General features: G+C 58.0%; 2 protein-coding genes across 2 annotated transcripts in view; both read right to left on the minus strand.

Annotated features, from left to right (window-relative positions):
- The window catches only part of RNF213 (ring finger protein 213), a gene marked incomplete at both ends in the record, with an annotated part of 44,603 nt that extends 31,575 nt beyond the window's left edge, over positions 1-13,028 (minus strand). Inside the window, 18 exons of the mRNA XM_080356782.1 lie at positions 14-172; positions 431-604; positions 1,180-1,360; positions 1,738-1,860; positions 2,579-2,677; positions 3,280-3,435; positions 3,858-4,011; positions 4,271-4,326; positions 4,958-5,156; positions 5,687-5,875; positions 6,834-7,102; positions 8,235-8,521; positions 8,736-8,929; positions 9,179-9,337; positions 9,664-9,842; positions 10,414-11,082; positions 12,059-12,357; positions 12,920-13,028. Coding sequence (XP_080212908.1) covers positions 14-172; positions 431-604; positions 1,180-1,360; positions 1,738-1,860; positions 2,579-2,677; positions 3,280-3,435; positions 3,858-4,011; positions 4,271-4,326; positions 4,958-5,156; positions 5,687-5,875; positions 6,834-7,102; positions 8,235-8,521; positions 8,736-8,929; positions 9,179-9,337; positions 9,664-9,842; positions 10,414-11,082; positions 12,059-12,357; positions 12,920-13,028 — 3,655 coding nt within the window. The remainder of the gene's footprint in view (positions 1-13; positions 173-430; positions 605-1,179; positions 1,361-1,737; positions 1,861-2,578; positions 2,678-3,279; positions 3,436-3,857; positions 4,012-4,270; positions 4,327-4,957; positions 5,157-5,686; positions 5,876-6,833; positions 7,103-8,234; positions 8,522-8,735; positions 8,930-9,178; positions 9,338-9,663; positions 9,843-10,413; positions 11,083-12,058; positions 12,358-12,919) is intronic.
- Positions 13,029-15,977: 2,949 nt separating this feature from the next.
- Positions 15,978-22,722, minus strand: SLC26A11 (solute carrier family 26 member 11; the record flags this gene model as incomplete). Its single annotated transcript, XM_080356783.1, is given in 18 exon segments — positions 15,978-16,072; positions 16,298-16,370; positions 16,659-16,795; positions 17,102-17,201; positions 17,554-17,681; positions 17,809-17,949; positions 18,042-18,097; positions 18,689-18,749; positions 19,064-19,114; positions 19,554-19,626; positions 19,781-19,956; positions 20,238-20,380; positions 20,763-20,842; positions 21,538-21,623; positions 21,817-22,009; positions 22,320-22,589; positions 22,643-22,698; positions 22,701-22,722. Coding segments are annotated over 18 exon segments (1,941 nt in total).
- Positions 22,723-22,780: the final 58 nt, after the last annotated feature.

Raw genomic sequence — 22,780 nt, forward strand, 5'->3', positions numbered from 1 at the left:
CCCAGAGCCCTACCTTGCACAGACGCCTGCACCTTCCTACACATGCTCAGGAAGGTTCCTATTGCTTTTTGCTCTTTCCGGAGCAGCGTTACTTCTTCTCGCCTCCTCTGCAGCAGCTCCCGCAGCTGTCCCAGGAGCAGCTCCCGCTCTGCGGGTCCCAGCTGCTGGTGCTCTGAAATAAAGCACATCTGTGGTCACGATGCAGATGCCCCCGCACTCCGTCCCCCGCCAGGGCTGGATGTGCAGCCAGACCCCTCAGTGAAACAGCCAGCACAAACTGGCCATGGACGCGACAGAGACAAGGGCAGCACAGCTAATTGCTGACGCACCTCATTAGCATTACTGATCACTGAAGGAGGCCAACAGAGCAGGCCATCCATCGCTACAATGATGCCATAAACCAACAATGCCGCCTCTGAACAGCTCTTACTTATCTCCCAGATGCAGATGAACTGCTTCTCGTGCTGGAAAACCTCCTCCAGATGTTTCACGCGGATCCGCCCTTTCTGGATGTCATCGGTAACGCTCATGAACACGGAGTCTGCCGCAGCCATGACACTCCTCGCCTCCTCCGTAAGTGCTTGCAGGAGCTTTGTGTTTGTTCCTGTTCCAGAAACAAAGCAGCCCCACTTCACAAAAGCCAGGCAGAACCGGGATCTGCTCTGCATCATGACACAGAGCCCTTCCATTTCCCATTTGAACCCCTGCCCCAAAGCCCGTGAGCTCATCCCACCACCCTCCAACCCCTCGTGTTTCTTTGAACATAAGTGGCCAGGATCTCAGGAAAGCAGTTCTGGAACCTTCCCATGGAAAGCCATATCCAACACCCGTGGAACAAGCACACACCATTTGCATCCATTCACACAGCAAACACTTTTGCATTTTTGTGTAGCAACAGCGTATTAGAACTTCTCAGAGAGATAAGTTATGTTCTGTAAATCCACTCGATCTGCAGGTTCAGCAGCCCAGAGCAAATCCTGAATCGGCTGCAGTGGGTTAGCAAGAGAGGAATGCCAGCTCCCTCCTCTCCAAAACCAGCCTGAACACCTTGAGCTTTGAGACAGAATAAAACAAGAGCAGGACAATTTATATATATTTGTTTCCTGCTCTGCAAAGGAGGAGTGACAAGGCAGAGAACAGCTTTTCATTGACTCCTATAAATGTAAGTGAACATCATACCGTTAAAGCTGAAGATACGTTTGATGTCCGGCCACGTAAGCACGTGGTGCAAAATCTCATCAAAATCATCCTTCAACTGCCCGTTCTCCATCGGCCAGGACTTGACAATGATGGCCGACACGAGCTGGCTGAACTGGACCATGTTGTAGGCAGATACCTTCTCCAGGAGGTTGCCCTGGGTCTGCACAAGGCACACAGGACGGGGGGAGGAACACGTCAGCGGTTGGGACCGGGCGCTGGTGCCAAGGGCTCTCACCCCCAGCGCTCAGGCGCATCCCAAAAAAGCCACACGACACGGCCGACACCAGCAGCCACGAGGGCAAAAGCATTACAAGTGGTTTTCACGGACCCTTTTATAAGTGGATTCTCATTTCCTGATTCCTTGTCAATATTTTTTCTGGTCGGTTTAACAAACTTAAACAACTCACAGCAACTCGAGCAAGAAGGGACCGAACGCGCAGCTCTCCTTGCACCACAACGCGCAGCCCCGTACCATGCAACAGCTTTTCTGCGCAACAGGCAATCTGACTTTTCCTGCCCCGAGGGAAAATACAATACCTGGCAAGCCACGGCTACAGCCTCGATGGCACAACTGCGGAAACACTCCTCGGTGGAAGAGTCAAGTTGTGTTAAGCGGCAGTGCTGACAGCAGTACACCAAGATCTGGTTAACTGGAGTCTCCTACAGGGCAAAAGGGAGATTCCTTATCTTAAACTTGCCAAAGTCCTTGCTGTGAAGGCACAAAGAAGTGCTGCTGGTAAGACAACAAAAGGACCTAAGATGAAAAATGTAAGTTCCCCAGGGGAGCCAAGTGTCAGCCCATCTATCGGGTCTGGAAGAGAGATCAAACACAAATGCTTGGAGAATCTTCCCATCTGAAATGTGTGATTACTTCCACCAGGAAATACTTGTTTCCCATTTACGCCATGAAAAATCAATAGCTTAAAGAATTTTGCAACTGATGCGGAAAGGAGATGAGGAGATCCACAAGTTCAGTTTAGAAGGGACCTCCACAGTGTGTGCGTTGGGAGCCTGGACAACACAACGTCTGCACGATAAATCACGACAGACAAGCACCAGCTCCACAAGCACCAGCTCCGCTCCTCTGCGTCCACATGCTCGCTCTCCACCAACCGGTGGGAACAAAGGGCAGTAATTGCTCAAAACGCACAGTTTCCCTTAAAGCAGCGGGACCGCGGTCACTGTGGAGCAGTGCCCCAGGAACACAGCACCGTACGGTGACGGGTCCGGTCTTGGAGCCTCCACAACACAGTTTATCACAGCAACGGCAATTTTTAGGACCGGAGCCAGTGTTCTCACATGCCCGTTTAGGCTCTAGAACTCTTCCCCAAGCACAGCAAAGAGCGTCAGCTCCGAACTTGGCCCATGGTCCCCCCACCTCCTGAATTCTCCTCGCCAGATCGGCCAGCAGAGTCGCCTTCCACCTCTTCGTGAACTGCTCGTCTGGAAAGCTGATCTTCATGAGCTCATCCCAGGCCTGCGGGGAGCAAACAAACCAAAACACTGCAAGTGCTGAGACTGAACAACTGAATATGCAAATTAAAAGAGCTATGTGGACAAGAGACCCCCCACTGCTGGGACAGTCCCGCACGCCTCCCACGTGTCCATCCAGAAGGAAGAGCAGTCCCTGTGCTGCAAAAGGCAGCTCCTACACCCAAACGGTATCAGAATGTCGCTGTTGCTCAAGGAGAGCTGTGGATGAGCCATCTCGCCCTTGATGCTGGAGCCTGGCCCAGGAGCGCTGGGAGCAGTTGGGCTGTGCGGACGGCCTGAGGGACAGCCAGCCAGCAGGACACACAGCTCCAGCTCCGCTAGCAGGGGCAGCTCCTCATCCAGCAACGCCTCGTGGAACAGCCGAGAAAGAGGAGAAGCAAAGCGAGCCCAAACCAAGCCCTTCGCTTTTCAGCCCATCAGTGTTTACGACAAAGTGGCTTCTGAGCGTGGAGCCCGGACGGCCCGTCCCACCCCCGCCTCAGCAGCCCCTCCGCACAGCTCCCAGCACAGAGCCGCCAGACTCAAGGCTATATGGTTCAGATACGGTAAAACACTTTTTATTCATATTATTAGAAGGTGACAAACCTTAGGTTCAGAAAAAATAGAGAATGCCACATGGTTCATATATTCTTTCACTAATTTCTCGTTTAAAGCATTTCTGAACCAGGTTCGAACGCCTCTCAGAGCCTCAGCAAATACTTCTGCCATTGAGACTTCTTGCACAGCGTCACTTGGAACCTGCTGCACACACAGAAGGAAAAAAACACACACACAGTTCAAACAGGAGAGCGACATATGACTGATTGAAAGCAGTATTTCCGAAAGGGAAGGCCTAACTGCATCCAAAGCACCAGCACGCCCAGCAGAGACCCAGCACCACCTGAATAAAGGCCAGAGGGCGGCTGGGAAAACCAATGCTCACAAACAGCTTGTGCTAAGAACGCTTATTCCAGCAAGTCAGAACCCATGATGGCCGGTGCAGGCATCTAACCTTTTATTTTCAATAAGAAAATCAAAACCACTCCATGATTCCATACTTTTTGAAAGCACCACAACCTCAACTTAGAGTACTAAGTTTTCCAAATTGAGAATGGATATGATCTCAAACCAGCCTGTTGCACCGTTTTGCAACACTTGCAGACGCGTGGCTCCCCGGTACTCACAGCCGCGGGCTGCAGCCCCGCAACCTTCGCGATCAGCGCGGCAGAGGCGGCAGGAACGGCGAACGCCCTGGCGCTCTTCACGGCGCCGCAGGCTCTCTGGTGCAGCTGCAGGCAGCAGGTCAGGCAGCACGGCCAGCAGCGAGCGGCCAGATCCCTGAGGATGGGGACACAGAGCAGGAATGGATTCCCCAAAGCAAAAACCCCCACAAATCCAATACCGTGCCGCAACCAAGCAGCCCTCCCTCAGATGGCTTTAGAGAAGCGCAGCTGCCTGACAGAGGGATGGAAATTCAGGATTCTTTTATTCGCACGGATTTCCATGCACGGGGCCAAGCTGCGATGTAACCCCAGCGCGGGCAGGGTGTCACCGAAAGGGACGATGCTCGCACAGCACACAAGCGCGCTGCAGTTACCTGGCCTGGTTCTCATCCAGGGCGCGCAGCAGTGTCTTCAGAAGATCCTCCACTACCTAAGAATGAAAAAACAGCCACATTAAACTGTGGAAGGGGTTTTACAGGCTGCTTTCTCATTAGTTGAGAGGATGCTGTGAACGACAAAATTCACTGTTCTTCCATGCCTACTCCAGTGCTTTTACAAATAATCATCAAATTGCAAAAATTATTTACTGGATACAGGGCCAACATATAGGTGGCTATGATTTGTACAGACAAAACCTGCATTCTTACCATCTAGGGATGTGAAGTTTGTTATTATTAGTTGCAATGGCTGGCTCCTGCTGTGCTGACACAAACACGAGTGTGTTCGCAACAGGCAGGAAAACATCCCAAACCAGCAGCCGCTCGCCCAAACCCCCAAGAGCTGCGCAAAACATAACCCCAGGCAGCCTTCTGAGCATCTCGGGGTTCAAATCTTTGCCACCAACGACTAAGAGCAAACCCGGACAAGCAGACCCTTCTATCACAAGCGCCAGCAGCATTTTTACTGCAGTTTCCCCCTCTCATCTCCTCTGAGGAGTCTCCTACTTCAGAGCAACTCTTTCTCCTTTGAGCTCAATGTTCAGCTCTTTGTGCCCTGACCTGCCACCAACCGCCCGGCGGCCCAGCTCCGGCCGTCAGCCGGGAAAGCGCCAGAACACCAACCTTGGCACCGTCCCACGAGAGGGCAACGCTCTCTAATCTGTAAAAAACACCCTGGAGAGTAACCAAGAAGTCACTGGAGAACTCTCTGATGAATTCAGGCAGGCTCTCCAGGGGCAGCACGCAGAACCAGGACTTGACCAGAGTCCTATCGAATTCCATCAAGTATTTCTTTTCTTTCATGAGCTGCAGGAGGCTCTCCCTGCAGGGAAGACAACACAAAGTCTTCAGGTTTTCAAGGCACAAAAGGCCTGGAGCTTGTTCAGCGCACTGAGGACCCTCATTCTCACTCCTGTGCTTCTGCCATTTACAGCTGCAGATCAGTCGAAGGCCCAAGACCCAGCGATCACAGCAGCAGAGCCAAACTACTGAGCAGAAGCACCCAAGGAAAAACAACTCCAGGTCTGGCTCAGATTCTGCACAAGGCACCTTATGAGCTGCTTGAACCCACACTAGGCACGACCAACCATGCAAGCTGCTCCACGGCTTGCGGAGTTAAGGTTTGTGTCTGAAAGGTAACATCCTGCACAGCTTTGCTATGCACCACAGTCTCTGAGCAACCAGCATGGTCTGTGTTCATATACCCCAAATATCCACCACCAACACGCTGTGTTTCTTCTTTTTGAAAAGAAGAGAGTTAGGGGGATGAAATAAAAAAAGAAAGATAAATGTGACCACCACCAACTACAACGTCAAGGCACTTGCTATAACCGGCGATCCTGGAAAACTCACGGATTGTCCTGCTTCCTTGTTTCAGCAAACGAAAGCCCTTCCAGCCCGGCCCAGGCGTCTTCTTCCCCAGGGAAGCGGCGCTGCTGCGCAGGAGCGGCCAGGCAGTGCAGGAGGGGAACGACCCACAGCCAGCGCTGCACCTGCTCATCGATGCACTTCTGGCACAGGTTCATCAGCTGAACCGTCAGACTGAAAGACAGACCCAAACACACACAATGAAAGCACCGCTTTTCAGAGGCTACATCTCCATCTTGCTATGCACCTGCAAACAACTTCTGGTAATTATTTTAGCTCGATCTTGTCTTCGTTGAAGGATATAATACAGTAAAAGTGTAAGACTCAAAGCTGTAGCCTCCCCTGAATGTCTCTGCACAAACCCTACTAACACAGCACTACTACGAAGGGTCAACGCTTTATCTACAGCTTCCAGGTGAGCCATGAGCTCGGCCCGGGGCCGGGTGCCGGCACGCTGGGCCAGGCACAGCCCCCGGCGCTCCTGCTTGGCCTGGAGTGCTGCACAGGTCTCCACAGGGCAATGCAAGAGCTGCAGCTGTGTGGAAGAACTGGACAAAGTGCCAGACAAGCGGTTAGATAACAGTCTAATACGCAGTACTCTAAGGAAAAAGTGTAACGATGCACAAGAGAGTAGACAAAAGGAATCCAAATGTGGCGTTTTAATTTAAAGGAGTGAACAGGTGATGATCCCAGTCACTGGAGTTGGTAAGTGTGAGCGGCAAACAGGGAAGCCAGAAGCTGCTTGATGGAAAAGGATAACAAATAAGATTTTTATATATAAAGAAAAACCAATAGTTTTAACTCAATCTACTGCTCTGGCAACAGTGACAAGTCACAATAAGCAAAGTCCTGTTTGGACAACAGTAAAGCATTGTTCACATGCAGCGAGCTACACGACTGCCAGAGGCCCCGGTGAGGCTCTGCAACCTTCATCGCTGAGTTCATCAGGACTGCACGGCAGGCTCTCCCGGTCAGTGCTGCTTTGGGCAGGAGGTTGGAACAGACACTCCCCAAGATCCCTTCACATTGGCCTTTTCCCCGGCTGAACGCGCCGTGCCGGAGCGCAGGCTGCTGCGCCCGCAGCTAAACCCGCCCCGGTAGCCCCCTCATAAGCACTCAGTACCACACATACCAAGTCAGTGCTGCAAAATCCTCTTTGATACGATGAATTTCATCCCATATGGTTTGTTGTGACACCTTATCCAAGCACAAGAGGCCACACATGTCAGCCAGATCATTTTTATGTGGTGGCAGATTGAGTTCATGAAATACCGTGAGAATGGTGAGTCCCAGGGCTAGTTTACTTTTTATTATCGTGTTCTCCTGCGACGCTTTTGTACCTTCCGGTGCAAGGAAAGGAGCTGCTATTTTCCTCATGTAGTTTAGCAGCAAATCATTCACCTGGGATAGCAAAGGGACGACACAAACCAACCACAGCATTAGTGCCCAACAAGTCTTTTTCTTCTGAAGCCCTTTTCTTCTGCCAGCTGCAGCAAGGACACCCGCCAGCCCCGAACACCCCACGGCACCACTGGGATCTAAACGCACGCGGTACTGCCCACCAGCAGCACATCAGCCGTGGTGTCCTGGTTCCCATGGCTGCTTGGGGCCCCTCTCCGTGTCACCAGACCCCACCGCGGAGCTGGGGAGCATCACGGGACCGGGGCAGATCTCAGAAGGGAGCGGCGAGCGGAGCAGTCGCTCAGCCAGCGCTGCCCGAGGTCACCATCGCGCGCCACAGCTGCGCCCCACAAACAGCCCCTGGCTTCCCAGGGCCTCGGTGAAGGGAGAGAGATTTCTGTCCTTACCCGCAGCCCCCAAAGCTACTCTGAACCCCTGACCAGGGCGTCCACAGGACTGTGGTGCTCGGTGATACCAAAATCACCCTTGGGAAACCAGCGGTGACACAGAGCTCGGCGGGCTCTGCCGAGCTGGGCGGCTATGCCATCTTGTGGCCTCTCCCACCAGGAGCAGGGAGCTGCAGAGTTAGAAATGAGCAGCCCCGACACCAGTCTGAAGCTCCAAAAAAGACAATATGACATCTCTGCCACATCTCACAACGATGGCAGGTAAGAAATTCAGGACTCCAGAAGCCCCATGTGCACCACAGCTTAGCACTGGGCCAGGAGGAGCTCGGGTTTCAGTCCAAGATGAGTGCAGAGAAGTTGGTGACACGGTGACTGGCAGCAAAACTAAAGGGCCGGGATTAGGAAATTAATATCCAAATACAGTATCTTAAAAGGTCTTTTCCAACCAAAAGAAGTCTATGATTGTGGGTAAGAAGTCTCCACATCACCGCTCTGCTGCTGCCAAGCACGGGATGCTCAGAACCGCACGTCATTGCAAAGGTGCGACCGAGCATCCCAAGGCAGGCGGCGCCCGTCAGCCCAAAATCAGCCCCGCTGGCTCTGTCACACCCACACTTCTGCACTGGAAAAGCAAGATTACCCCACAAGGTCAACAGCAAAAAGGAAGTCTGTGTTTAGTAACTGAACATCTCTCCTCTCGTATCTGTAAAAAGCGAACAGATTACCTCCTGTGTGCCGAAGTTGAGCTCTGCCCACAGCACCCTGCAGCCGTCATGCACCACTGGCTCAACCGTAACCACATAAAACTGTCTCAGCTGGAACAGGAAGTTTCTCAGGTTGTTGGGGCTCCAGGTCTCAAGAATGCTGAATATATTTTCTAACATAATATTTGCAGCTATTATCTTCCCTTTCACAATATTTTTGGCTTGATGAGAAAACACGCCCCAAAAGCTTTTCAAGTTTTCCAATGTAGAAGGCTTTGCACACACAATATCATCATACTGATGCCATTCTAGAAAAAACACAGATGAGAACACAGGAAAACAATCATTAGAGAAACAGACACACGTGCACGTGCCTACCCTCGAACAGCCGCGCACAGAACACCCTCTGCGCCGCCCCACACACGGGGCTGACTCAACGATGCCGGTTCACGTGCCGCTGGAGACCTCCCGCCAAAAACCCACCGACCCTCCCAACGCACGGACCCGGGCAGGAAAACTCACCTCTGCTGTTGAGCAAGTCGCCTCTTATGAACAAGCAGCGATTCACATATTTACTTGATACTGGATTCTTGTAAATAAATTCATAATTCCCTTGACCACAGGAAACCCAATATTTGTAAGGAATGACTTTATTGATATTTTCTTTTGCAAGAGTTGCAGTCCCTTCAATGAGGTATCCATGTTCTCCTAGATGCCTAAGAAACACATAACACAGCAAAAGGACATGTCAGCAGATCTATATGCTTATATATCCACACATCACTCCATTTTTAATAGGCATGGTGATTACTCTCTCACAATGGAAACTTTAGAATCGTTACCTCCACTAGGAAAACCCTTTGCAGCAATTCCCAGCTATGGACACAGAGCTACAGCCTCAGGCACCACGCGAGGTACCACACCGCACCCCGCTCTCCAGGGCTGCGCGTGCCTCGGGTACGTACTTGGTGCAGCTCAGCTCACAAACGTTGTCCTTCCAGTCTGCGCAGCGAGAAATGCCTCCGGCTCTGATGAACACTTTGTGGGTCTCGGGGTTTAGCTTGAAATCTTTGGACAATATTGCATGGAAATATACGGTAACATCGTCACTTCGGTTCGCAGGACTACGAGAAACAATTAGAAGGAAAATGAGGATAATCCTAATTTTTACCTTTTTTTTTCTTTCATTGTTAAAAACAACCAATAAGATTTGAGCTGCTTGTTTGCTGGACGCAAAACCCATGAGCTCTGTCAGCGGTTCCTCGCACCGATGCTGCACCGTGGGCCCAGTGCAAAGCTCAGTGCCAAACTGAAAACTGGGCTCCTAAGGCAGCACACAACGCTCTGGGCACGTGCGGCCGGTCAGCGGTGCATCCCCTGCGCGGGCTCGAGTCCTCCGGTCCTCCTGACCAAACCCTGCAATGCTGGGGAGCGGCAGCGCTGTTCTCACCTTTCTTTAGCCTTATCCCCAGGTTTCTGGTTCTTTTGTTGCTTTTTGTTCTTGCCGCCGTCTGTTACGGCTGAAGTGTTGCTCTTCCCAGCAGCCTCAGGCCCCTTGCTCTGACTTGCCTTCTCAGTTGCTGTGTGCTCTTTCTCACCTTGGGTCTTCTTTTTCTCCTTTGTGTCATTCTGCGATAGGATGACAAACAATGTTCAATTAAACAGGAGACCCTGAAGTACAACATGCATAGAAATACCCAACATCTGCTCAGATTGAGGGTGGACACCCAGACAGCTTCACGCTTCTGGAAATCCCAATCCCTCCTGAGGGAAGCTACTGGTTGAGGAAACTAGTGGATGGATTGCAGGAGGGATCCAGCCCACACACATCGGCGAGAGGTCAGGTCAATAAGCCACAGGTCCCCAGAGGACGCAGCATAAAGAAAATGAAAGAATCTACAGCAATTTACAGCTTAACAAGGCCCGTCCATGAGTGGAGCACGGACACCCACAAAACGTGAAGGTCTCCTCACCAGAGAGGATCCAGAGCTCAGAGAGCACAGCTGGAACAGCTCCTGGTGCACCCGAGCGCTCGGGGAGCTGCGCCGGAGCTGACCCACGGGAGAGCAAAACTCCAGCGTTCTGCTTTCCCCTCACATCCCCAGCCCCGCGGGCTCCAGCTTTACTGGCAGCACAACATCCCAGTTACAAAGGGAAACTTTGCCCAGCTCAACCAAATCCTCAGCGTTCACTCACACACCTTGGAAGGGGAAGACGTCACTTTCTGGGTGGCACTGTCATTACCCTTCCCAGCCTGCGAGCTTTTGACGGCGGGCGGACCCTCAGCGTCTGGACGCGGGTGCTGAGCGGAGGCAGCTGCGGGTTCCCTCTGAGGTGCTCCCGCGCCAGGGGATGGCCCGGGAGCGGCTTGCTCTCTCTCCCCCGTTGAGGCCAGTTTCTTGCCGCCGCCCGAGGCCTGGGAGCCCGGCGCGGTGTCTGGAAGCTGGGCAGAGCCAGGGCCACCGCCGGGTCCTTCCCCGGCCCCGCTGGCCCTTTCTCCGCGCTCCGGGGCACTCCCACCCCCCACCTTCTCCTTTGCAGCCGCGGACTCGGGAGACGGGGCAGCGGTGTCGGCCGCGCTGCTCTCTGGGGGGGTCACATCCGTGCTGCTGTGACTGCCCTCTGCAGCCGCTTCTGCGCTGCCAGCTTCCTTTGCCAAGGGACCCGACGGCCCGTCCCCTCCACTGCCACCAGCAGGTACAGCAGCACCCGCTTCGGCTGCTTCACTGCCCAGCGTTTGGATTTCTTGTGGAGTAACACATGTATCAGGTAATTCTGCAGTCTGAGCTGGCGCTGCGCTCAGAGGAGGCAGAGAGTCCTGCTCCTGGGAGCTGGAAGGACCCTTCTTTGCTTTATTCCGCTTCTTTTTCTATGGGGAAAAAAAAAAAAAGGGACAACACAACATCTGTTTATTAACTGTTGAAGATAAATTTTTTGCCACCTCGTCCATTGCAGCTACTACCAACATCATCCTCCTCCTACACTGGGTTACCGGAGAACGATCAGGAAGAGAAGGGACAAGACCAGCAACCATCTTCTATAGCGGGTGAAATGGAAGCACCTGTGGAGAACTCTGTATTTTCAATAGCCAAGGCTTTCCCCGCAGGAGCCCAGAGCAGCGCCGGGCACAGTGCTCGCTGACAGCAGCGGACACGTTACTCAGCTGAACTCTGTTGTTTCCCTCACCACACAGGCACCGTTAGGGGAGCTGGACCGCTGGCACGTCAGCTCTCCCCACATGCAACACATAAGTAACATAAGGAAATCGTTGTGGTTTAACCCCAGCCAGCAACTAAGCATCACACAGCCACTCGTTCACTCCCCCGCAGCAGCATGGGGAACGACAATTGGAAGGGTAAGAGCGAGAAAACCAATGGGTTAAAATAAGAACAGATTAAGAATTGAAAAAAATAACAAAAATAATAATGTAATGAAAATATAACATGTAATAATGTAATGAGAAGGTAAATAACAAATAACACAGCTGTCCCTGCTGTGCCCCCTCCCAGCTGCTCCTGCCCCCCCACTCGCTGGCAGGGGGGTGAGGAGCAGAAAAGGCCTTGAGTCTGTGTGAACTGCTCAGCAGTAACAAAACCATCCCTGCACTATCAACACCGCTTCCACACATCCAAAACAACGGCCCACACTGGCTACTCCGGAGAAAAATAACTCTGTCCCAGCCAAACCTGCACACCAATAGCTCCAGTTTGCCCAGGAACACACGCAGCAGCACCCACATGCCGGCCAACAGGATTCGTGGTGATGCAGCCCAGCCTCGTTGCTTTACACACAAGAGAGCAACGAGCTCCAAGCTATTCCAGCTCCTCAGCGCCAAAGAGCCTTACCCTCTTCCGCGCCTTCTCTGCAGGACCGCCGGCCACAGGCTGGGCTGTGGCCTCCGAGGCACCGCTGGGAGCTGCCTCCCCCTCCACCAGTGATGCTCCCTCATCCTCCTGGGTGGCGGCAGAAGCAGGTTCACCTGCAGTGCATCCAGGTGGGACCTCGGTGGTACTGAGCAGAGCACTTGCTTCCTCCATCAGCGACCATCCCTCCTCCTCCTCTGTTTCGGGGCGGGAAGGAGGCCCAGCAGCACCTTCTCCTCCTGCATCTCCTCCAGGCTCTGGGGTGGGCTTCACCTCTCTTCCTGCAGTGGAGGAAAGGTTCCCTGTTAAACTACAGAGGCGGGACAGTAAACGGGTCTCAGCTGGTGATGAGCAAGCAGGGGCTGCTGCTGACCAAAAGCATCAATTGGACACACAGGATTAGGAAGTTTTTCCCCCATGTAACAGCATTAATTGTGTTACTGTCCACAGAAGCAGGATCAGTGTACTGTCAAACTCAGAGAGTAAATGCTAAACCTAACAATAAGCTGAAGAAAGGAAATTCTGGTTCAAGAAAGACTTAGTGGGTCTTCGCAATACAGCATTCCATAAAAATGGCACCAGTTCAACGGCAAAACAGAAAGCAGCTCAACACGGGAGATCTGAGTGTGGAGAATGTGCGTGGGAGGTGTCAGCAACGGGCTCGCTTCTCCCTCCATCCCCCATCGGTCACTGCAAAGGGAGAAAACTCCAAAAGGCACGGAGAGTTTGAGATGAGAGCAGCACAGAAGGAGTTGCCGGAGCAGAGCAGCCCAGGGCACACGAGCACCGGGGCCAACACAAGAACCAGCCCCGCACGGTGTCCCCAGCTCACCCGTCTCCTACCTGCCTGCTCCTCCCCGGGGCCGGCGGCAGGACCCAGCTGGGCGCCGCACTTGCTGCAAGAACCGGGAGACTCGTCCCCAGAAGCACAGTGACACACGTGGCACTCCATGTTTCCCAGCCACAAACCCTGCGGTCAGCTTTTCGGAACCACGGAGGGAGAGGAAAGGGTGGGGCAGAAAGAGAAACACAAACGTTAATGCGAAGCCACGAACCTGTGTCACTAAACCTCCCCCCCGGCTCCGGTTTTATTTCGAGGACACAACGTGATGCTCCAGGTGCTCGGCCCCGGGGCTGCAGCAGCCGGAGCCAATAGCCACAGGCTGGAGGGAACCACAACCGCCTCGGAACAATAAACAAATAAAACCAGCTACTTCACTCCGCACAGAGACCGTTTAAAATTAAACACATTTGGGAACGCACGGGACCCGGCGGGGCACAAGGGGGGCAGCGCGGCCCAGCGGGCCCGGGCCGAGCCATAACCCCGCCGCACGGCGGGCTCGGGCAGGCGCCGCTCTCCGCCCCCGGCTGCCCGGGCTCCGCACGGCGCTGCTCCCGCCGCTCGGCCGGCTCAGCAGCCCCGCTCCCCGGGGCAGCGCCGGGCAGTCCCGCAGACCCAACTCTCACCTGCCCCGCCCTGGGCGGGGCTGACCCTTGGGCGGGGTCTATATGCAAATGAGCCATCACTGCCCGCTGATTGGCGGCAACTTCCCCTCTTCCGGGTAATATGCAAATGAGCCGGCTGGATGGGCCAATACCGTAGCGAGGGGGCGGAGGAATGCAAATTAGTCCCGTTAGCTGAGGGCCGGGGGCAGACTGCTGGCGGCTCCCAGTCTGCGCGAGCGGGGCCGGGGCACCGGGGGGACCTGGTATGGCCGGGGTGGAGGACCGGGATGAACAAGGGATAGGGGTGTCCCGGGTGCACTAGCGGGAGAGAGGAAGGGAGTGCCCAGGGTTGGCCGGGCGCACCGGGAGGATCGGGGTTCACCGGGGGCTGCAGCGGAGCCCGCAGCGCACCACCCCGCCCGGGCCCGGCAGGCTGAGCTACCCCGCGCCGCCCGCACCGGAGTCGCCCGCAAGCCCATCGGGCTCCCCGTCCCGCCACCCATCGGCCCCCGCAACGGGACTCACCGACGGGCCGGGGAGCGCGCCGGGGACCGGCACCTGCAGCCCGTGCCGCCGCCGCCCGGGGAAGTTTCGCTTTTCCGCCGAGCCAAGTTTCGTTTCTGGGATGTCACCGCCTCCGCGCCCCGGCCAATCCCGCTGCCCCCGGCGCCTCCGCTCCGCCCCGAACCCGGAGCTCCAGCAAAACCCCTCGTTTGGTGTTCCTGGTGGGGGGTGGGTGGAGACGTATCGACCCCCCCCCGGCTGTGGGAAATGTCCCTCGGGCCGCAACCGATCGCATCGTTGTCCCCTCTGGTGTCTGAGCTGCTGCGACAGCACCGGCAGCAAGTGGCGGTGAACGGGCTGCTCAGGGGGCTCGGGGCTTCACCCTCTGTCCCATGGACGCGTCCCCGGGCACCGGTGCGAGGGCAAGTGTGTTGGAGGAAAATATATCGGGCTGAATCCAACAGCCTGAAGTTGGGGACATAGATGTCAACCCCTCCCCAGATCCAGCTGTGGCTGGGCTGGAGATGGGCTCCCAGCAGACCCCATCCTCACTAGCCGCACACACGGGTCCGAGCACACGCGCTGTTTACACACGACCGGTCCTTTTCACCCCGTACCCCACTCTTTTCCCACTCCTGCTGCTCCCAGCGCCCCGGGGTTACCTGGGCCTGCCCGCGGAGCTCCTCTGCGGGCGCACGGAGCTGCTCTCCCAGCACAGCCCCAGCAGCGCGGCTGCCGCACGGCGGGAGGGGAAACGGGGCGAATCCGCTGTGCTGCTCGCTCCTTGTCCAGGAGAGAGGGTACAAGTACCCTGCAGTTCTACAAGTGCTCCTCTGCTGCTGGTGCAGCAAGGAACTCGCTGCCCTGCGCTGCCCCTCTGCAGAAACAAACACCCCTCCAGCAGCAGGACCCGGCGGCCCTGGCGGGTCCGTGGCTCCCGTGCACCGATGCTGCCCTCACAAAGCCCGCGGCAGGAGGGGCTGTGCTGGAGCCGCCTTTGGGCTGAGCCTGGTTTCACTTTCTTTTCCTTGGTTTGCTCAGCAGCGCCCAGAAATTGAAGATGAATTTTGTCCACCCACGCAAAATGAAAAAGCTTTCCCTGAAGGAAGGCAGCAATCACACTGACTCATTTGCAATCGCTGCTTTATTAAACCCTCCTGACCGGGCTGGCGGCCAAAGGCAGTTCAGGAAAACTGCTTTCTCCTGAACCCTGCCCCCCCCGCCCCTATTGCTTTTGCACCCATTTCACAGCGAGGCACAGGCTGGTGTCGGGGTGACTGTCCCCTCGGGGGCCTGGCAGGAGTCAGGCGAGGGGCTGCACCCACGGGGGAACAGCATTTGGCAGAAAACCCCACAAATCAGGAGGGATTGGTACGGAGGGAAATCACTGGTGGTGTTCATCTCCCAAGAGCCCAAGGCTGAGAGCTGCAGCTGCCCTTGGGCTGCGAGGGGAGCGCTGGAAACTCGCTGTGACGAGAGTGTGCTCTCTGTGTCCCACAATGAGAAAAGTCTCCAGAATTAAAATATCTGATTTTAAAAAGACAGCACCTTTGAGGCTGGGGATGGCCTGGAGGAGGGATGGCTTTTTCCTGACGACCGTGACAGGGAACGGTTTTGCCCCACCAAGCCCTTCCACAGCCCGCCTGTCACTGGCCACAGCGGCCATGAGGTGCCAGAGCTCCGGCGGGGCTGGGGAGCCGCGGTGGGCCCAGAGGACCCCTGGTTGAGGTTGGGCTGGCGCTGCTCTGCCCTCCCCTGGGACATGGGGACGTCCCAGCCCCGATGGGCAGCCCAGCAGCCGCCCAGGAGGCAGGACAGGGGCAGGTGGCTCCAGTGCAAGGTGTTGGTCGGATGTCACCGGGGTGTCACAGCTGCCGTACAGCCTCGGCGCAACCGGAGGAGAAGCTGGCGAGGTGATGTGTCCCAGAGGAGATCCCAGGCGGCTCCTCCCTCACTGGATGAGCCCCGCGGGCAGCAGCAAGCTCTCATCAGTGCTGGTGAAGGGGGCTGCTCCGCCGACCCCCGGCTCCGCTGCCCCACACCGCTCTGAGCCAGGGGAGGGAGAAGCATGAGGGTTAAACCAAAGCTCGCTACAAATCCCCAAGGCCGGGGTGAGCCCTGCTCTCCAGAGGGGCTCCTGCCCTCCAGAGGGGCTCCTGCTCACTCACCAGGAGCCAGGACCCTGCAGCCCCCACTCTGCACTTGGGGGCTGCCAAAGCTCAGACACCCAGCTCATCTTCCAGAGCAGCCTGGGGTGGCCCAGAGCCTCACCTGCCTCCTCCGGGCTGGGGAAGTGCTGGAACCCTTCTAGGTCTGCGGACAGCAGGACTTGGAGAACAGGCTCCTGAGGGCAGAGAAACCAGGTCTGGGGGATCCTGCTGCTGGCCCCTTCCCCTCCTTCCAGGGCTGTGACCCCCCAGCCAGCGAGGGCAGGGGATGCAGCCCTTCCCTGCTGCCCCGCGTCCTGCAGCTGGACTCAGACGCTGCAGCCTCCACCTCTCGGAGATGAAGGTGCCACCAGAGCAGAAGCAGCAGCATCCTCGCGGCAGGCGCCAGCGCGGGGCGGGCAGCAGGGCTCAGCCTCCCCCGGGGCAGGACCCGCGCGGTGCCGCCGAGGCCGTGTCCCACAAACCTGCAGGCTGCAGAAGGCCAGCGAGAGCCCGTGCTTGCGCAGCTCCTGCAGCAGCTCTGCCAGCCCCACCACCACCGTGTAATCGATGCTGCTGATGTGGCAACAGTCCAGGATGATGGAGTGTGGTGGAGATGCTGCTGGAAGAAGAGCACATGGTCACATCCCTGACTAGCCCAGAAATGACCAGCGCAGGGGACACAGCCCTTGGGGCCAGGGCCGTGCCTGGAAGGGGTGAGGCAGCACCGGGAGAGCCGCAGCGGCCAGGGCTGGCCCCGCTGCAGCAGCTGTGCTGGCCCTGCTTGCACCCGCAGCTGCCAGGCCTGGCCAGCACTTGCCACCTCCAGCAGGGATCCAGGTGGGCACCGGGGTACAGCTGAGTCACCACAGACACCTGAGCCCATGCTACGGGAAACCGAGGCTCAAGAACATTTCTGTAACAGTACCTGCCAGGGCACGGCTGCAGATGATGTCCCGGAGGTGCTTGATGGCTGGGAAGTGCAGGCTGCTCCCCGGCTGCACCAGGAGCACGTCCCCCTCCAGCACCTGCGCAAGACCCCAGAGGAGGAGAACAAGTCACGAGGAGCTTGGGGCTGTAACCTGGCCGAGCTGGGGACAAAGCAAAGCACTGTCCTGCTGCTGGGGGACACGTGGGAGCGCCCATCCCTCAGGGAGGGTCCCGTCCTGCACACACCCCACGTGTCAGCCGGGGCAGGGACAGCGATGCTCTCAGCTCCTGGGATACTCCCTGCACGACTGGCAGGCTGGAGACACGGGGTAGGGTGCGAGCAGGTCAGAAGCATCGTGCACCCAAGCGCCCCGCAGTCCTCAGGAGCCTCTCCCAGCTCCCTGGTGACCCCAGCTGTCCCGTGCATCGCAGGTGAGGTGTGAAGCCCACCTGTACTGGGGGCCTGGCCATGGAGTAGAGCAGCAGAATCCCCGAGACCAGCACCCCGGCCACGATGCCGTACTGGACCTCCCAGAAGCAAAGCAGGAACGTCACACAGAGGGGCACGAGGTCCAGCCCTGCAAGAGAGATGGCTCAGGCTCGGCTGCACCTTTTCCTCGTCCCACAGGGCCCCAAGGACAACGTGCTCTGCGGGCAGAGCTGCGCTGTGTCAGGGGATCGGCCGCCCCCAGCTCGTGCCCTCACTCTTAACCCTCCAGAGTGTCCTGAAGATCCCAGCGTCAAACATGGGCACCACGGCTGAGATGATGACGGCGGCCAGCGCCGCTTTGGGGATGTAGTAGAAGAGCGAGGTGAGGTACGCCAGCGAGAGCAGCACCAGGGCGCCTGCGGGGACAGGGGTGCCTGAGCCACGGCCCTGCGCCCGGGGAGCCCAGGGAGCGGGTGCTGGAGCCTGCAGAGCGGGGCCGGGGCTCTACCTGTGACGAGCCCTCCCGCGGGGGTGCAGACGCCTGATTGCGCATTCACTGCTGTCCTGAAATGCAACGGTTTGGGCTGGGATAGCTCATTTTCTTCCAGTAGCGGGTATAGAGTTGTGTGTTTGATTAACTAGGAGAAGAATGCTGATAACACGGGGGTGTTTTCGTTGTGGCCAAACAATGTTTATACCAAGTCAAGGACTTTTCAGGAGAAGGCGGGCAGTGCACAAGAAGCTGCGAGGGGGCACAGCCAGGACAGCTGACCCAGCTGGCCAAGGGGATATTCCATATCATACAGCATCATGCTCAGTATATATTTTGGGGGAAAAAGAAGGAAGGAAGGGATGTTTGGAGTGAGAGCCTTGTCTTCCCAAGTAACCACCAAACAGGACAGAGCCCATCCTTCCCGGGGGTGGCTGAACACCTCCCTGCCCATGGGAAACAGTGACTGAATCCCTTGTTTTGCTTTGCTTGCGTGTGCAGCTTTTGCTTCACCTATTAAACTGTCTTTATCTCAACCCACAAGTTTTCTCACTTTCACTCTACTGATTCTCTCCCCATCCCACCGGCAGGCAGTGAGCTAGCGGCTTTGTGGGGCTTAGTTGCCAGCTGGGGTTAAACCACAACACTGAGGCCCCACTACCCACCGGCCGAAGCTGCCCGTGATGGGATACGACGAGACGAAGGAGCCCAGGACGTTGGCGAAGCCTGCAGTGGGGAAGGAGAGGGGCGGGGATGCAGCAGCTATGGGAGGCACTGACGGGGCTGTGAGATCGGTCTGTGACCCTGTCGTCACCTCCTCCATCCCCGGGCTGGCACCTGGGGCTGGATCGGAGCCCGTCCAGCCACGTGTGCTGGGCTCAGGCTGCTCGGGAAATAGCTAAACGGTGAGAAAGGCTGGGGAGCAGCATACAAGAGGAGAAAGGCCAAAGTTCAGGAGCACGCAGTAGCGCTGGGACGGGCACCTCTGGTAGCCCAGGGGCTCAGGCTGGACCCCCACCCTGCTCCAAGTGGCCTCTTACCCAGCGCCAGCAGCTCCTGGCTGGGGTCAATCTTGTAATCGTTCTGCGAGGCTGAAAGGAGACAAGTGGCGTCACGCAGAGCATCCCGCGGGCACGGCCTGCCATGTGCACAGAGCAGGGCCAGCAGTGCCTGGGACAGCCGGGAGACCCCACCCCAGCACCCCCTATCCCAGCACCCTCCAACCCAGCAGCCCCATCCCAGCACTCCTATCCCTGTGCCCCCCAAGCAGCCCCAGACAACGCTCAGCCCCTGTGCAAACTCCAGCCATGCACAATGCAGGACCCTCCGTCGGGGGGGCAGCTGCCCGGCCAGGGGAGGGGTCGGCAGCCCCTTGGGGCCCCTCCTGCCAGCCCACACCGTGAACCACGCTCAGCACAGGCAGCCCAGTCCCTCCCACTGTCCCCATGGGAACAGCAATGTCCCCAGCACCCAGAACCCCCACAGGGACCCCTCTGAGCACACAGGTGCGGGATCCCAGCACAGCCGTACCAAAAGCCTTGGCAATCGCAACGGTCTCCAGCAGGCCCATGAGTGGGACCACGGCCAGCCCGGCCCCCATGTCCTGGGAGGGAAGGACACGGTGAGCGGTGCCACCGAGGGACAAGGGTGGCCCCATGGCAGAGCCTCGTCCCGCTGTGCCGGGAGCCAGCGAACGCAGGAGTAAGGAGCCGGCAGCCCGCGGGGAGCCCAGCGCCGCCGGGCAGCCTGGCACCCACCTGCACCATGCTCCCAAAGGGGACGGTGCCGTTGGGCGCAGCCATGGAGAAGCACGGCAGCCGGAAGGCGGGGAGGCCCCGGGGGATGCTGCCGGTGAGCGTGAACGGCTGGGAGCCCATCACCTGGAAGGAGTAAGCCACCAGGCCAGCAAACAGGACCACGAGGGCGTTGCGTGCTGCAGTGGAGACAACCACTGTGAAAACCTGCCTGGAGCCCAGGGCGGCGGGAGGGACGGCAGGAGGCGGGTACCCGGGCTGCTGAGGTCTTCCAGGCCTTAGGAAGGGACATGCCCAGCAGCAAGACCATCCTTGGGAGCTGGACCTTCCCGACCCACCTCCAGGCCTCGGCTCCTGCCAACCTGGGCTTTACCCATTTTGGACTGTCTCTTCCTTGCCCAGAAGAGACGGGTCCCCAGGAGGGATGGCTGCAGGAGAGGCCAGGGGGTGGCCAACACACCTGTGGTGCAGGTCCAGACGATCAGGTAGCTGACCCTGGCAGCCAGTGGCTCTGCACGGGCAGCGCGGGGCAGGTTGCTCTTCATCGCCCGGAGCCCTGCCAGCGCAGCCAGGCAGGCCAGCCCCAGGACGGCGTCCCCAGCCCTGCAACACACACGTCAGTGCCAGCCCAAATATGCGGCAGGGCACCGGGAGAGCTACCGCAAAGCCCACAGGAGGAAGAGTGTGTGCCCAGGCACGTGCCGCGGCTCTGCAGGGAGATCCATCGCTGGCAGGGATGCTGCCAGCGCCTCCGCACCACCCACAAAACACATCACCTCCCCAGGGGCAGCACCACATGATCCCTCACCTTCGAATTTCCAGCTCAAATGCAAACAGCTCAGACCAAGCACTTGCTTTACAGCGCTGGGCAGGGACTAAGAAATTGGTCCAAGGTGTGACAAAGACATGGGGAGCGAAACAGCAGAGCCCGAGCCCCTGCAGCGGCAGAGGGCTGAAGCAGGGCCGGCACAGAGCCGGTGCTGACCTGGTCTCCCCGATCCTCCGCAGTGTCTCATACACCTGCAGGAAAAACTGCCGAGGGATCCCGTGCAGCCCCAGGATGTTCTGTGCGGGAACACAAAGCCCGGTGAAAGCCCGGCACAACCCAAGCTGCCGGGTCGGTGTTGGCGCTGCTGCTGGGAGAGCTCCCACCCGAGTCCTGCACACGCGGCTGCGTGGCTCCCGGGAGGAGGTCGTTTTGGGGCCCCAGCCTGGCCTGTGCAGCCCTGTCACCCGCTATACCACACCGGGAGCAGCACCATGGCCCCGAGCCTTCGCGGCAGCGCCCGCCGTGACCACAGCCATTAGCCAACACCGGCCCACTGGCTCCTCGCGCAGCCTGACACCATCTCCCCGAGTCTCTGATTTTGGTTAACCACTAAGGAAGTGTTGCAGCCCCAGAAGAGTCAGAGAACCTCAGGCTCCTGAGAGACCAGCCCGGGAGCAGTGGAGCTGCAAACCCACCGTGTTCAAGAGTCAACCAGCGCCTCCCACAAGTCACCAAATCAAATGTTCTGATTTTACTGGTGTCCCAAACGCCACCAGCTGGTCACAGGTAGACGGTGCGTTCAGCTCGGTCTGCTCAGGGCAGAGCGCTCAGGGACCCACCAGAACCACTGGCAGGACCTGCGCCCCCTCTGCGGCTCCTTCCTCTGGCTCCAGGCACATTGCCCAGCCCAGTGCTAAATATCGCAGGTCCACAGCACAGCGGCTGCAGGACAGAGCAGGCGAGGCGTCCAGAGCAAACCAGCCGACCCTACCTTGACCTGGTTGAAGCTAATGGTGATGGAAGCAGCTGACGTAAACCCTTTAATGACTGGGCAGGAAATGAAGTCCAGAAGGAAACCTGCGTGGGACAGGTGGCAGTAAGCACGTTGCTGGCCCCCGTGGGGATCACAGCCTGTTTGCATGCACAGAGCTGTCACAGGTGTTAGCAGGACAACCCCAGTGTCTCAAAGAGCACAGAGGAAGGGGGCAAGAAGTACAGTATGTACAGCGAGATCCTAAAAATGCAACCACGCATGGCAAGAGCATCTCACCGAGGTGCAGAAGCCCCATGGCCAGCTGGATGCAGCCGGAGAGGAAGGCGAGCAGGATGGCATAGACAGGCTCGTGGAACGCGTAAGAGGAGACAAGCAGCGACATGATGGCTGTGGGACCCAGCGTCACGTCCTTGGCGGTGCCCAGGATGCAGTAGACAAAGCAGCCCATGAAGGAAGAATACAGACCATACTGCACGGGAACAAAGGGAGCACTGGCACAACACTGGGAGCTGGGAAAGGCTGGAACAGCCCCAGGATGAGGAGGGCTGGGCTGCCCTCGGGTCCCTCCACAGCCCGCAGCCAGCCCTTCGCAAACACACAGCGTCTGCAGCTCCCTGCCCCGCAAAATGGGCGATCCGGGAAATGGATGACATGGAAAATGGGTGAGCGCACAGGATCAGCCCTCGGCCGCCGGCCACCCAGCCCTGCCTGCCCTGCCCAACGCACCGGCCAGGGAGCGGGTGTCCCCGTCCCCCGCGGCGCGGGGCAGTGCCACCCACCTGCAGAGGCAGCCCGGCCAGCTCGGCGTACGCCAGCGCCTGCGGCACCACGGTGAGTCCCACGCTCAGACCGGCCATCAGGTCCAGCTGCAGCCAGGCCAGCGAGTAGCGCGGCAGCCAGCGCAGGACGGGCAGCGCCCTCCGCACCGCCGGCCACGGGCAGCCCCGCCGGGGACCCGGCGCCGCCATGGCCGGGCAGCCGCCCCAGCCCGGTGCCGCCCGGTGCCTCCCGCCGCTCTCCCGAGCACGCCGCGGGGACGGGGCTCCCCGCTCGCCGGGGGACAAGAGGAGCCGCGGGCAGAGCGGCCCGAGGCCAGGCGGGCCGAGGCGGCTCCGCCGGGGCTGCGCGGGAGTCCCCGGGGCGACTCCGTTCCCTGCCCGGGGCCGGCGGCTCCCGGCGCATCCGGTGGCTCCGCCCGGGCCGGATCTGAGCAGCCGGGGCTGCCTCATGTGACCGGGAC

Source organism: Nesoenas mayeri (assembly GCF_963082525.1).
Source record: "Nesoenas mayeri genome assembly, chromosome: 19".
NCBI lineage: Eukaryota > Metazoa > Chordata > Aves > Columbiformes > Columbidae > Nesoenas > Nesoenas mayeri.